Below are 15400 nucleotides of genomic sequence, written 5' to 3' on the forward strand. Positions count from 1 at the left end.
ATTTTCTTGGATTTTCTCTCAACAGCTTAGACCATTCTTATTCACATACCTAATCCTACAGCACCTAACCCAGCATCATCTGGCTGACAATACTCAGAGGTCACTTTTGGTATTTATTTAAAATAAGAAGCCATTTGCAGAACATTAAGAAGATGGAGTGGTGGAATATATAGACTGTTCCACGGTGGTCTTTGGAGCAGATGCATGGCTTTAAGAATATATATTTTGGGGGCGCTGTGGTGGCTCAGATGGTTAAGCGTCTGCCTTCGGCTCAGGTCATGATCCCAGGGTCCTGGTATTAAGCCCCTCATGGGGGGGGGTTCCCTGCTCAGCGGGGGGCCTGCTTCTCCCCCTTACTCTGCTTCTCCCCCTGCTCATATTCTCTCTCTCTCTCTGTATCTCTGTGTCTTGAATGAATAAATAAAAAAAAATTTTAAAAAGAATATATATTTTGTCAGTATGGTAGGCGTACTTAGCAAATGAAGAGTGACAGTTACTACAGAATTTTGGAGATTAATAGATTGTTAATGCTGGCCAAATTAATTAGAAGAGAAAATTGAGCCTGAGGACTAATTTAAGAGGGAGTACATACATAACCACACATATACACACGTGTGCACACACACAAAAGCTCTACCTTTTATTCTATGCATAAGAATTGAAGTGTCATTTGCTGCCAATTAAGTTATGGTGCTATTTGTTCAGATGGCCCTACCCTCAAGGTCCCCATGGCCTGGGGTGATGAGATGCATCGACAAAACTTCAGGTCTATGACAAGATGCTAAGCCTGTCAGCATACTGCTTTGGGATCACAAAAAAGGCAGTGATTAATTCTGCTCTGGAAGGAGTGGAGGAGCCAGAGATAGGTGGCTTCCCTGGGCTACTTACTTTAGAGGATCCTGGTCTGGCCCCCATCTCCGTGTTCTCCCAGTTTCCATGCATTCCTTCACCTACTAAATGTAGTCCAGGTAAGTGGGACCTTGGAATCTTTTCCTATGTATCTCCTTCCTGCCCCCAGGGCTTCAACAGGCCTGGTCCCTGGATCTGTTCTCCCAAGGACAGGCCATGCCGACAGTGTGACCCCACAGGCCTGAGGGGTATCCCAGATGAGCTTGCATATGTGGGCTGGGGTATTCACATACATGCATGAGAGACTCCTTGCAGCGCAAAGCCAGGAGTAGAAAGAGAAAAGGGGGGCAAGAAATGGGGTCTAGGGGTCATTTCTCTCTGTTCCCTCTATACAGGCCAAAAATTCCAAATTCAAATCAGGCCTCCTAGATTGTTATAAAGGTATATGTGTCAGGCAGAGGCATAGCTACTGAGTATTTGAGTGTGTAGTGTGGTGACTTTTATTTGTCATCTAGCTCCTGGTCCTGCATGTGTTAGATTGGGGTATGGGGAAGGCCTCCCAGAAGTAGAGCCATTTGAGATGGGCTTTGAAAGCATGAGCATTCTCTCTGTTCAAGCCAACTGTGGGTGATCGGTGGCATGTCTCTGGGTCAGAGTTCATGGTGGAAGAGGCAGCAGATATGGCCGTCAATGAATGCCATGGCACTGGGACTCCAGCCATAGGCCATGAGAAATCTTTGAAGTCTTGACGTGATTATAATGGGGTTTTAGGACAATGACAGCAGAATAAAAGGAAGAAAGACTTGAGACCAGGAGGCCAGTTGGGAAGCTCTTTCAGAGGTCTGTGCCATGAGGCTTACGGCCTGAATAAAGGCCATGTGGGCTTGCTCTCTGCCAGCCATGGGTGCTGTCTTAGTGGCTACTCTGGTCTCAGTGATGACACGGCTTCCTCTGAGAGATGAAGCAGCTCCCAATGAAGCAGCATGAAAGAGAGCAGCCTAAGGAAATGTCCTGGGTTTAGAAAATAAAATTCCTTCTTATCCAAGAATAATCTATCTAAAGCCCAAAGCACCACTTGCCTTTCATGTGTGTGATAAACTGCAAGAAATATCTATCCTTTCTATCACCATCATAATAAGCTTTGGGCTATCAGGAAATTGCAAAATAATCAACTTTTGTTTAATTGGGAAAATTACTTTGTTTATACTATTCAAGGCTTCTCTTTGCTTCTGTGGATTCAACTCTGCCTAAGCATATATATTCACTTTGTGCCAGCTAGCTTGCTTGCTTGCTTGCTTGCTTGTTTTTTTCTTTTGTCTTTTCCTTTATGGGACATGGATACAATATTCTCTTGCATGGCTTGGGATGTATGGCTGGAGTTTAAATAAAATTGGCATGACTGGAAGCACATGTCACAGAGACCTTCATGTTCCAGGAATAGGACATGAAGAGTAAGGACTAGGAAATAGAATTTTATAGAATGGGGCAGGAAATGTGTAAGCATTTTCCATTCCTAAAAGACTCAGGTTAGGTATGCTGCCCTGACCCGGAGCAGCTGGCTGACACTTCTGCTTTATGTGCCAGGGATCTCTTGTGGGTTCTCCTGAAGGACATACAACCACTCCCAAATGCACAGGAAACATTTATGGAACTGTTCATTCATATGTGCCATATACCGGAAACTAGCCATGGCCCTTCCAAGTACTGGATATGAATATCAAGTTTAAATTTATATGTAGGATAATTTTAGTCATCTCAAAATGTCTTTTTTATGTCCCTATTAGTTATCTTGTATATGACATGTGACAATATGTACGTTTAAACATTATGTATAACTATTCAACACTATGGGGAGGAGTGTGGAGATTATTCAAATGCTACCCTATAAAATCATCTAGACTTGTCTTCCTTTGATTTGTTCCTCAAATATTTATTGACTCATCTTCTGGCCAGGCTCTGTGCTAGGCTTTGGGTATACAATAGAGTACAAATTAGAATTGAGTCTTGACCTTGTAGAGTTTTTAATCCAGCCTGCAAAACAGACATCTAGACCAGCAATATGAAGAAAGTGTGAGAAGGGTTTGCTGGGAACCATTTAGGGTATGATAGGGGCCTCAGCCAGGACATTGGACTGAGTGGGGAGAGAAGGGAGTAGAGGAAGGCTTTTAAAGGAAACAGCAGCTAATCTGAGGCCTCAAGAATGAGGAGTGTCCAGCAAAATAGGGGCAGTAAGAATTGTAGGCGGAGTGGATCACATGAGTAAAATACTAGATGCAAGAGAAAACTTAGCAGGTCCACAATTTTTTTTTTTAAATCAACAAGGTTGAATATGATATGTGATAGAATCTGGATGGGGAGGGTAGAATAAATAAGTCTAGAAAGGCTGGATAGGAGTCCATTCAGAAAAGGTATGTTAAACCTCTATCTGGAGAGCAATGGCAAATTAGTGAAGTACGTTAAGCAGAGGAAGGGTCGCCATCGTGGCCACAAAGCAGAAAAGGAATTGAATGGATGAAATTGAAGGCAGAGAATAATTAGAAAGCTGTTGGAATAATTCAAGTTTGGGATGATGGGATCAGTGGTCTCAGCTTAGATGTGCCTGCTGAGAGAGTACTTCCCTGACCCCAGCCTAAACTAGGGCCCCAGGACATTCTCTCACAGTTACCTTGTATTTCCCCGGTATGGCATTTATTAGAATTTATGATTATACTTTTCCTTTGTAATTATTTGTTTTACCAAATGTCTCTTTTACTAGACAGTGAAGTATTCCACATAGGCAGGAACCTGTCAGATTTATTAGCAGCTGTAACATTGGCACCAGAACACTCCCTTGCTAATAGGGAGGACTTGATACATATTTGTGAATGGGTGAGTTCTCGGAGAAATGAATGAAAACGAAGGGAAGTGGAGAGATCTGTGGGATACTTGAGAGGTGGAATCAGTAAGACTTGGTGGTTGCTCGGATGAGGCTGCTGAAAAGGGAGAGACAGCAGTCAAGAGTAACTCCCAGATTTCTGGCTTGAGTAGCCAGGCAGATAATGGTGCCATTTATGGAGAAAAGGGATACTTAAGGCTAGAAAGGGAAGTGGGAGAAGTAGGTTTTTGGCAGGGGGTGGATTATAAATTTAGCAGGTTGAGCTGAGTATCAGATTCTCTTTTAATACTGGAAGCTACATTTCAGGTCGACCTTACCAAAAAAAGTAACAAACTAAAAGAGGAAACCAACATCAAAAAAGAAATCAGCAGAGTAGAAATATGGATGGGCAAATTGTTTTTACTTTATTGTTCAGTTTTCCACAGGTCATCCTTTCTAATTATTTTATTTTAGCAGACAAAACAATTCATTAAATTGTCAGCGTGCAACGTGTCTATGTACTAACATAGTGATTTTATTCCACAAAAGGTCACATTTTCTTTAATATGAATTATTACATCTTTGTATTCACAAAAGCATTCCAAGTCAAGAAAGCAACATTAGGGTATCAGGACTATGGTAGAAATTGTTTTACTTTGGTAATTTTTTTTATCTTAGTACATTTTTGTGATCAAAATGGAAAATTGAAGAAAATGTAAAAGCTCTTTCTTGCTTTCTTATTTTTATTATTAAATATTTCCAAGGCATACTTCTCCAACTTGAAGGCTTTCATTAAAAGTCATCAAGGATCTTTGACATACTTGTATCATATTGCCCTTTAAATTACAGCTCTCATGGTGGGTTAGAGGAAATGTAATATTCCTGGTGAGGAGATAACACATCAAAACTTGATTTATGATTAGCGGTATCTAAACATTTTTGTAAACTTTACTCTTCAATAGCAGAGCACAGATGAAAAGAAACTGAATCCTCTGAAACTTTATTATAAATTTTAAATTCCAGACTTGGGGAATATGCTTGAGTTCCAGCAAGGGCAATAATCCCAGAATGTGTTGACTTTAGATTTCATGCAAAAAATATTAGACTGATTCTGATTTGATTAATTTTCCTCCTTGTTTCTCTTTCTTCTCTTCTCCTCTCTTTTCTTTTTGTAGGTGGCTCAAAAGTGTATTCCTTTCCTAATCGGGCATCTGAAAGACTCAACCCATAATGATGTCATCCTAAACATCCTCACAGAGATAGCAGGCTATGAACCTGTGGCTTTGAACAGTTTTCTTCCAATGCTGAAAGAGATTGGTGAGAGATTCCCCTACCTCATCGGGCAAATGGCAAGAATCTATGGAGCTGTGGGGCATGTGGATGAAGTAAGTTTGACTTTTTTTCTGTCCATTTCTCTAAATTCCATTGGTGCTTCATCCACTGGGGCTCTCTGACCTCCAAATTTGTCCTGGAACTTCTGAGAGTTCCCATTTTCTCTTTTAAAAACTTTTGCATGGACAGTGGCCTTTGGATCAAGGGTGCATTATAGCAGGGCTAGGTGGAAGGTTCAGGAAGTAAGGATCTCATTGCTGGCCAAGTGTCACCTGAGGAAGGGGAAGGATTAAAATGGAGGGGGCACTATGACAGATTCAAGACCACTTTGTAATAACAATAACCAATAAAAGCGTTGTGTCTCATTTCTGGTTGCAGTTTTGCTCAACTGAGGAAACCATCAGGAAGCATAGGGTTAGGTCTTAGACATACCTATTAATAAGATCATAGCTATGCTGTCAATAAATGCCTAGATTCAGTATCATTTGAGCCCCCTGGATGATGTTACTTGGAAGAGTGAAATAAACGTTCATGCATGCTTAAAAGGTCTAGCCTAAATATTTGCATAATAGAATCTTTTGGCAGGAACAGCAGAATGCCATCAGTTTGTGGGGGTTAGGCAACCAAGAAACCATTTCCAGAAATTCAGGTTCTAAAGGGTGTGCATGCGTGCATGTGTCTGATGATTTTACATTGGGATTTAGGATTTTTATCTTTTCAAAATAAAAGCAAATATAAAATTGATAGAAGGAAGCTTTTACTTTCACACACTTACGTATAATGCAGTTTCCTATAAGATAAATATAAAATTGTACAGCTCTTAAAAGGGAGTTCACAGTTCATCAAGTTCAACCCCTTGATTCTAAAAACTAGAAAAGTTGAGTGGCTTACCCAGACTGAGACTGGGTTAGTTGGTGACCTAGCTGGAGTTGGGTCTTTGCTCTTCTTGGCACTCTTTGCAAATTTGTCTTAGAATAGATCTTTGGTTCTGTTTTATTTTATTTCTGCTGAGATTTGCCAATGGCCTGGTGAATGGAGGCTTCCTTCTGGTGGAAGGCGTTTCTCTAGCTTCCCAGAAGGTGGGAGACCAGAGCTGCTAAGCAGCCTGTAACTGTCAACATGGGGGGAGGGGCGGAATCTTGTAAAAGGATTACTTTGGTGTGGACATGCTGCTTAATATAATCCGTTCTAGCCACTGCTGTTGAGAATGTCTCACACCTGCCACGATCTGCCTTCTGGTAACACTTTGCCATGCCTGTCACCTTTATTGCCAGGAGAACCTGCTGGTGTGCCCAAGTGCTTTTAGAACAACTTCAGCTGACAGCTGTTTGACTGAATCTGCTGACCTTGCATTTTGTAGGTACCAAAAATTCAACCTCTGATGTGTGAGGCCCTGGAATCTTGCAAAAGTGAACTCTTCCTGCATGTTAATAATAGTTCTTTTAATCACAAATACACTTATGATTCAGTAATGTGTTGTAATGCACACTGGAAGTGAATCAACCTCCCACAGAAAATGTAATCTGTTAAAAAAAAAAAAAAAACAGCAAAACACCAGACACATACAATTATATCATTGAAGTTTACCTGAACTAAGTTTAACCTGATAGAGAGTGGCCTGTTAGGGTGACATTTGCATGACTCTGGTTGGGTGCAGGGAGAAGGAGAGGGGATCCAAAGAGCCTAAGGAATCATTTATTTCAGAATTCAGAGTATCAAAATATTTGCACCTCACTCTTCCCCCAGTCTCTCATTTTCATGTGTCCATGAAGGCATCTATGTTTGAGGGGGAAAAATTTTCTCTGGTGGTTCTGACTCACCTCCCTAGTAAAGAACAATTCTAGATCAAATGTCTTCCAAATGTACCTGGATGTCAGGATTACATGGGGAGATTTTTTAAATAATATAAGTTCATGAGACTCATAGAAAATCTGTTAAATTAGAATCTCCAGGAAAGGGACACAGGAATCTGGATTTGTAGGACCCTTTGCCAGGTAATTCTTTTTTTTTTTTTTTTAGATTTATTTATTTATTTATTTATTTTACAGAGAGAGAGAGAGAGAGAGAGACAGCGAGAGAGGGAACACAAGCAGGGGGAATGGGGGAGGGAGAAGCAGGCTTCCTGCGGAGCAGGGAGCCTGATGCAGGGCTCGATCCCAGGACCCTGGGATTATGACCTGAGCCGAAGGCAGACATTTAATCGACTGAGCCGCCCAGGCGCCCCACTGTGCCAGGTAATTCTGATGTAGCTGTTGGTGGATTAGTATTTAAGATCCCTTGATGTAAAGTATTTAAAGCATTTTCTGTCTTAGACTTAGAATCAGGTCTTGTCCATCACTCTTGCTGCCTTCCTCCACCAAGTCATGTGAATCAATTAAAACTTTTCCAGACTACTGATCTAGCAGTTTACATTAAATATGGTTGAGAGTAACACAAAAATTCAACACAATAGTGGCTTAAACAAAGACTGTCATTTCTTTCTCTCACACTTAAAGAAGTCTAAGAAGCAGTCAGTCTAGAAATCTACGTTTCAGGGACCCATCCTTGAGCACACCAGAGAACACGTAACTTGTGTGTCATGGTCCAAGGTGGCTACTTATCTCTACCCATCAAGTCAGTATTTCAACCAGCAGGAAGGTGAAAGGAAAGAAGAACTCTTCCAGATAGTCAAACACAACCTACTATTCATATCTGTTTGGCCACATAGAACCAAACTGCATATGACCATACCTAGCTGCAAGGGAGGCTGGAGCATGTAGTCTGGATTCAGCTGGTTACATAGCAAGAGAAAAGGGCAGAAATAATAATGCAGGGCAAATAATGCCTCTGTTGAAGCTTGGCAAGTCATTTCATTTCTCTCGGTCTCTTTTCTGTCCTCAACAAGAACATCCTTGCACAGGTTTACCTCCCTTCTGCTCTGATATTCTTGATTTCATTATTCTATTTCATTTAAGATCAGCTTGACCATATCACCTATAAACATCAGTCAGCCTCCTTTACTGTGAAATAATGCTCCTTTTATTTGTTTCTAACACCTAAAATACCACCATTAGAAAATCTTTCTTTTAGCTTTGAAGAACGATAAAGTTCAGATGTTCCAAGAATAAGTGTAGTCGTCCAAGCAGCTCTTAACAGATTCATTTGAGTGAGCCTGTTCAAATTCCTAAAAATCTTATGGAATCATATTCCCAAAGACAAAAATCAGCAGGGAAGATATATATGTGTGTGTATTTCTACCCAGCCTCGTTCTAAAAGGAAACATGAAGTTACTGAAGTACATTGCCAGGTGGGTCTGAGGGCAGAAGTTAGGGTCCTGGACACTTATGGAGGAGGGAATTGCAGTAAAGAGGGAGCAACAGGAACTTTGTCCCGAAAAACACCCACCATTTTCTGTGTGGAGAACTTGGTCTATGGAGATAAAGAGACATGGTAATATATGACATGGAAATATTTAGGGTATTAATGATAAGACAGCCATGGTACCTCATGGCCTCAGGCCCTAGGATTCTCTCTCATCCTATGCTGTCTAAAAATTGACTTCATCTAGAAATTTTTCTCTTTGCACCAAGTAGGATTTTTGGATATATTCAGGGTTTTCAAGTATCAGATGATGACACTGCTAGGATTTAAATGATTTTAGAAATGCAGAAAAGCCAATCCAACTTTGAGAATCTTGCTCCAACTTTTGAAATGCACAATCTGTGACTGGTTGGAGCCTACCGTTCCATCCCTCCCTTGTTGCCTGGCCTCCAGAAAACTGAATTGTTAGATCCTTAAGAGGAAAAGGTGAGTCTCCTGGGAGTATGCAGTCATCCTGCCAGGGATAACGTTGGAGTAAATCTAGCCTGGAATCAATTGCATGAATTATTAATTACCTTATGCCTCAGCTTCTGTGCTTGCATGAGGCCAGGTGTGAGAACTGCAAGGCCTGCCTACAGGGAACCAGACCAGATGTGCCTGTCTTTCATATCAGGGTCCATGTGGGTGGGTACAGTGTTTTCAGCAGCTTGAGATCAGTATCACAGTGTTTCCATCTACTTTGCACAGAGCAGAGGAGAGTGGTGTATACAAACCAAAAACTAAAACACTATAGATCCTTATTCTTTCTCCCAAATTACCTCAGGGATCTCTCTCTTTTTTTTTTCCACCCAAATTTAAACGAAGAACTCAATAACTGAAATGTTTAAAAATATAAGAGGAAATAAATAGTAGACTAGAGGAAGCAGAAGAACAGATCAGCGACCTGGAGGACAGAGTAATGGAAAGCAATCAGGCTGAATAGGAGAGAGGAAAAAAATAATACAGAATGAAAATAGACTTAGGGAACTCAGTGTCAGCATCAGGCATAATAACAGTCACATTATAAAGATCCCAGAAGGAGAAGAGAGGGAAAAGGGGGCAGAATATTTATTTAAAAAAATAATAGCTGACAAATTCCTGAATCTAGGGAAAAGAATCCAGATCCAAGAGGCACAGAGAGCACCTGAAAAATCAACACAAGGAGGCCCAGACCAAGACACATAATAAGTAATTAAAATGGTAAAAAGTAGTGATAAAGAGAGAATCTTAAAAGTAACAAGAGAAAATAAAACAGTTACATACAAGGGAAACCCCATAAGGCTATCAGTGGATATATTTTAGCAGAAACTGTGCAGGCCAGAAGGGAGTGGCATGATATATTCAAAGTGCTGAATGGGAAAAATCTGCAGCCAAGAATACTTTATTCAGCAAGGCTATCATTCAGGAAGAGATAAAGAGTTTCCCAGACAAGCAAGGTTAAAGGAATTCATGACCACTAAACCAGCACTACAGGAAATGTTAAAAGGCACTCTTTGAGTGGAACGGAAAGACCATAAGCAGGAGAAAGAAAAGTAGAAAACACAAAAGCAGTAAAATTAAGTATATCTATAAAAATCAGTCAAGGGATTCATAAAATAAAAGGATGTACAGTATGATACCAGATACCTAAAACATTGGAGAGGGGGAGAGGAGTAAAGAATGAGTTCAAACTTAAGCAACCATCAAGTTAATATACACTGCTATATGCAGAAGATGTTATATACAAACCTAATGGTAACCACAAATCAAAAACCAGTAATAGATGTGCAAAAAATAAAGGTCAAGGAACCCAAATATATCACTAAAGAAAACCAGCAAACCATGAGAGAATAGAGCAAGAGGAGAAAGGAACAGAGAAGAACTACAAAAACAACCATAAAGCAAGTAACAAAATGGCAGTAAATACATACTCATCAATAATTACTTTGAGTATAAATGGACTAAATGCTCCAATCAAAAGACATGGGGTGATGGGATGTGTTAAAAAAGCAAGACTCATCTAAATGCTGCCTACAAGAGACTCATTTCAGAACTAGAGACACAAGCAGATTAAAAATGAAGGGATGGAAAAGCATTTATCATGCAAAAGGGGGTTTAAAAACAGCCAGGGTAGCAATACTTATATTGGAAAAAATAGACCTTAAGACAAAGATTATAACAAAAGATGAAGAAAGACACTGTAAAATCATAAATGTAACATTCCAACAAGAAGATATAACAATTACAAATATTTATTCATTCAACTTGTGAGGACCCAAATACCTAAAACAGCTATTAACAAACATGAAGGAAATAATAGATAATAACACAATAATAGTAGGGGACTTTAACACCCCACTTACATCAATGAACAGATCATCCAAACAGAAAATCAACAAGGTAACAGTGGCTTTCAATGAAAAGCTTCCAAATTCATTTTTTGAGGCCTGCATTACCCTAGTACCAAACCCAGAGAAAGACACTACATAAAAAAGAGAATAACAGGCCAATATCTCTGATGAATATAGGTAAAATCCTCAAGAAAATACTAGCAAACTGAATCCAGCAGTACATTAAAAAAATAATGCACCACCATCAAGTGGGATTTATTCCTGGGATGCAAGGGTGGTTCAGTATTCATAAATCAATTGAAGAGGTACATCACATCATCAAGAGAAAGAAAAACTATATGATCATTTCAACAGATGCAGAAGAAACATTTGACAAAGTATAACATCCATTCATGATAAAAACTTTCAATCAAGTAGGTTTAGAGGGAACATACCTCAACATAATAAAATCCATGTATGAAAAGTCCACAGCAAACATCATACTCAGTGGTGAAACACTGAAAGCTTTTCCCCTAAGGTCAGGAACAAGACAAGAATTTCCACTCCCACCACCTTTATTCAACATGGTACTGGATATCATAGCTACAGCAATCAGACAAAGAAAAGAAATAAAATGGGGCACCTGGGTGGCTCATTTGGTTGAGCATTTGACTTTTAGTTTCAGCTCAGGTCATGTTCTCGGGGTTGTGAGATCAAGCCCTGCATCAGGCTCCATGCTTAGTGGGGAGTCTGCTTGAGATTCTCTCTCTCCCTCTCCTTATGCCCCTCCCCCCAAAATAAATAAATAAATAAATCTTTTTAAAAAAGGAAAAGAAATAAAAGACACCTAATTTGGTAAAAAAGAAATAAAACTGTCACTATTGCAGTTGACATGATACTATATATAAAAAGCCATAAAGACTCCAGCAAAAAAATACTAGAACTCATAAATGAATTCAATAATGTTGTAAGATACAAAATCAGTGTGCAGAAATCTGTTGCATTTCTGTACACTAATAACGAAGTTGTAGGAAGAGAAATTGCAGAAAACAATCCCATATACAGTTGCTTGAAAAATAATAAAATACCTGGGAATAAACTTAACGAAGGCGGTAAAAGACCTGTAGTCTGAAAACTATGAAACACTGATGAAACAAATTGAAGATGACACAAAGACATGGAAAGATATCTCATACTCATGGATTAGAAGAACAAATATTGTTAAAAAGACCATACTACCCAAAGCAGTCTACAGATTTAATGCCATCCCTATCAAAATATCAATAGCATTTTTCACAGAACTAGGACAAATAATCCTAAAATTGGTGTGGAACCACAAAAGACCCTGAATAGACAAAGCAGTCTTCAAAAAGAAGAACAAAACTGGAGGTATCATAATCCCAGGCTTCAAGATACACTACCAAACTATAGTAATCAAAACAGTATGGTACTGGCACAAAAAATGGACACATAGATCAATAGAACAGAATACAGAACCCAGATAGAAACCTACATTTATATGGTCAATTAATCTTTTCTTTTAAAGATTTTGTTTATTTGACAGAGAGAGACACAGTGAGAGAGGGAACACAAGCAGGAGGAGTGGGAGAGGGAGAAGCAGGCTTTCTGCTGAGCAGGGAGCCCGATGTGGGGCTGGATCCCAGGACCCTGGGATCATGACCTGAGCCGAAGGCAGACACTTAACGACTGAGCCACCCAGGTGCCCCTATATGGTCAATTAATCTTTGACAAAGGAAGCAAGAAGATGCCATGGGAAAAAGACAGTCTCATCGATAAATGGTGTTGGGAAAACTGGACATCTACATGGAAAAGAATGAAACTGGACCATTTTCTTACACCATACACAAAAATAAATTCAAAATGTATTAAGGACCTAAACATGAGACCTGAAATCATAAAAATCCTAGAAGAGAGCACAGGCAGTAATTTCTCTGAAATTGGCTGTAGCAACAGTTTTCTAGGTATGTTTCCTAAGGCAAGGGAAATACAAGCAAAAATAAACTATTGGGACTACATCAAAATAAAAGCTTCTGCATGGCCAAGGAAACCATGAACGAAACTAAAAGGCAACCTACTGAATGGGAGAAGATATTTGCAAATGACGTATTTGATAAAAAGTTAGTATCCAAAATATATAAAGAACTTGTACAACTCAACACCCCAAAACCAAATAATCCAATAAAAAATGGGCAGAAGACATGAGCAGACATTTCTCCAAAGAAGACATCCAGAAGGCCAAGAGACACAAGAAAAGATGCTCAACATCACTCATCAGGGAAATGCAAATCAAAACCACAATGAGATACCACCTCACACCTATCAGTATGGCTAAAATCAATAACCCAAAAACAACAGGTGTTGGCAAAGATGTGGAGGAAAAGGAACCCTTGTGTACTGTTGTAGGAATGCAAACTGGTGCAGCCACTGTGGACAATAGTTTGGAGGTTTCTCAAAAATTTAAAAACAGAACTACCCCGTGATCCAGTAATTCTACTACTGGGTATTTAACCAAAGAATAAGAAAATATAGATTCAAAGATATGTGCACCCCTATGTTTATTGCAGCATTATTTATAATAACCGTATTATAGAAGCAGCCAAGTACCCATTCATAGATGAGTGGATAGAGAAGAAATAGGATATAAAAATATAATAGAATATTACTCCACCATAAAAAAGAATGAAAACTTGTGATTTGCAGCAACACGGATGGATCTAAAAAGTATAATGCTCAGTGAAATAAGTCAGAGAAAGACAAATACTGTATGATTTCACTTATATCATGAATTTAAGAAATAAATCCAATGAAGAAAGAAGAAGGAGACAAACCACGAAACAGACTCTTAACTATAGAGAAGAAACTGCTGGTTCCCAGAGGGGAGGTGGGTGGGGGGATGGGTGAGATAGGTGATGGGGATTAAGAGTACACTTATCTTGATGAGCAGCCAGTAATATATGGAATCGTTGGATCACTATATTGTACACCTGAAACTAATATAACACTGTATGTTAACTATACTGGAATTAAAATTTAAGAATAAAATTAAAAAATATTTTTTTTTCTGTGTAAAAATAAATAAAAGGTCCAGTTAACCCTCTCAAGATGAGAAATCTTGCGGGTAGGTGTTTATTTTCTATCCATGTTAGTCCATGTATAGTCACCAAACAAATATTTCTCTGATTCCCTGGAACCTAATCACATTTCAAAAATGAAAGATACCTTTACTTTTGAACTTTATTTCAGAAATTTCTATAGCTGGGATTATTGAAATTTAAAAATGTGTAAGGCACAGAGTATATCCCAATATGCATTTATCAGACATGGAGCATTACACAAATTTTTAAATCTCAAAACATATGACTGTTAGATGAATAATTTCTCACAGTTTCACTAGTTTTTTTTTTCTTCATACATAAAGTTCTGCATTATAACAATAGTTAAAGTAAAGCATTTTTTGAAAGATTTTTTATTTATTTGAGAGAGAGAACATGAGCAGAAGGGAGCTGCAGGCAGAGGGAGAGGAAGAAGCAGGCTCCCTGCTGAGCCGGAAGCCCGATGCGGGACTCAATCCCGGGACCCCGAGATCATGACCTGAGCTGAAGGCAGACACTTAACTGACTGAACCACCCAGGCAACCCAAAGTAATAGCTTGTTCTTCCAAAAACTTCAAATTTCGTGTGATTACAGTCTATCTTCCTAGATAGTTTCATTGGATCAGTTTCTGAATCTTTAAATAATTTTTTTGACTTACAGATACCTTTATTTTTTTGTACTCTTTATATCAATTTCCCTATCTATAAAATGGGGGGAGTAACTGTACTTAACTCATAGTGTTGCTGTAAAGATGAAATGACAGAATTAGTGTGAAGCACTGCTCCTAGCACATAACTATGCTTGGGGATTAAAGAGTACACTTATCATGATGAGCACTGAGTAGTGTATAGAATTATTGAATCATTATATTATACACCTGAAGCTAATATAACACTGTATTAGTTAACTATGCTGGAATTAAAATTAAGAAGAGTCTATCTACAACCATACACCCAGATAATTCATATAAAGCCTTTAGCACAGAGCCTGGCATATAGTAAGTTCTTGACGATACATTTCAACGAATAATATTAACAGCAGCAAGTTGTATCACCTCTCTTGGCTCAGTTTCCTCGTCTGTAAAATGGGAATAGCAATATTATTCACCTCATAGGTTTTTGTGTGGATTTAATGAATTATACCGTATGGAACAGTGTCTGGCAAATGGTGAACAGTCGATAAATACAAGCAATCTAATTAATTTATTATTTCCTCAATGTTGCTCAAGTCTTTCTCACTGCATCTTTTTGGAGATAGACTAAAGCTTAAGCCTAACAGACTGAAATTAGGGAAGACAGCAACCAGGGAAATGGCTTGCCTCTTCCCTGCTTCTCCAGCAAAAGAAGCTGAATGGATGCGTATCCATGGCACAAGTCCAAAGAAGGACAGATAGGAAAGGAATGAGTTACCAAAGGTAACTGCATGTATCTGAAAGGTGCAAAGCAGAATTAACTGTATCTTTTTTTCTTTTTTAGAGAATAACTGGTCTATGTAGATATTTTTTTCTGAGCGGAATGTATATCTGCTTTATATTTTGCAGACAGTTATTCCTGAGGGGAATAAGAGTAGCAAAAACAATAAAACCGCATTTTGTAAAAATTTT

General features: G+C 38.9%; 1 protein-coding gene across 1 annotated transcript in view; it reads left to right on the forward strand.

The window, feature by feature from the left end:
• The window catches only part of VEPH1 (ventricular zone expressed PH domain containing 1), a 221148-nt gene that overhangs the window by 62927 nt on the left and 142821 nt on the right, over nucleotides 1–15400 (forward strand). Inside the window, exon 5 of the mRNA XM_028103177.2 lies at nucleotides 4879–5088. Coding sequence (XP_027958978.1) covers nucleotides 4879–5088 — 210 coding nt within the window. The remainder of the gene's footprint in view (nucleotides 1–4878; nucleotides 5089–15400) is intronic.

The sequence above is a fragment of the Eumetopias jubatus genome, unplaced genomic scaffold (assembly GCF_037043125.1).
Source record: "Eumetopias jubatus isolate StellerSeaLion01/CBP00866 unplaced genomic scaffold, mEumJub1_p1.0 scaffold_1, whole genome shotgun sequence".
In the NCBI taxonomy this organism is placed as follows: domain Eukaryota; kingdom Metazoa; phylum Chordata; class Mammalia; order Carnivora; family Otariidae; genus Eumetopias; species Eumetopias jubatus.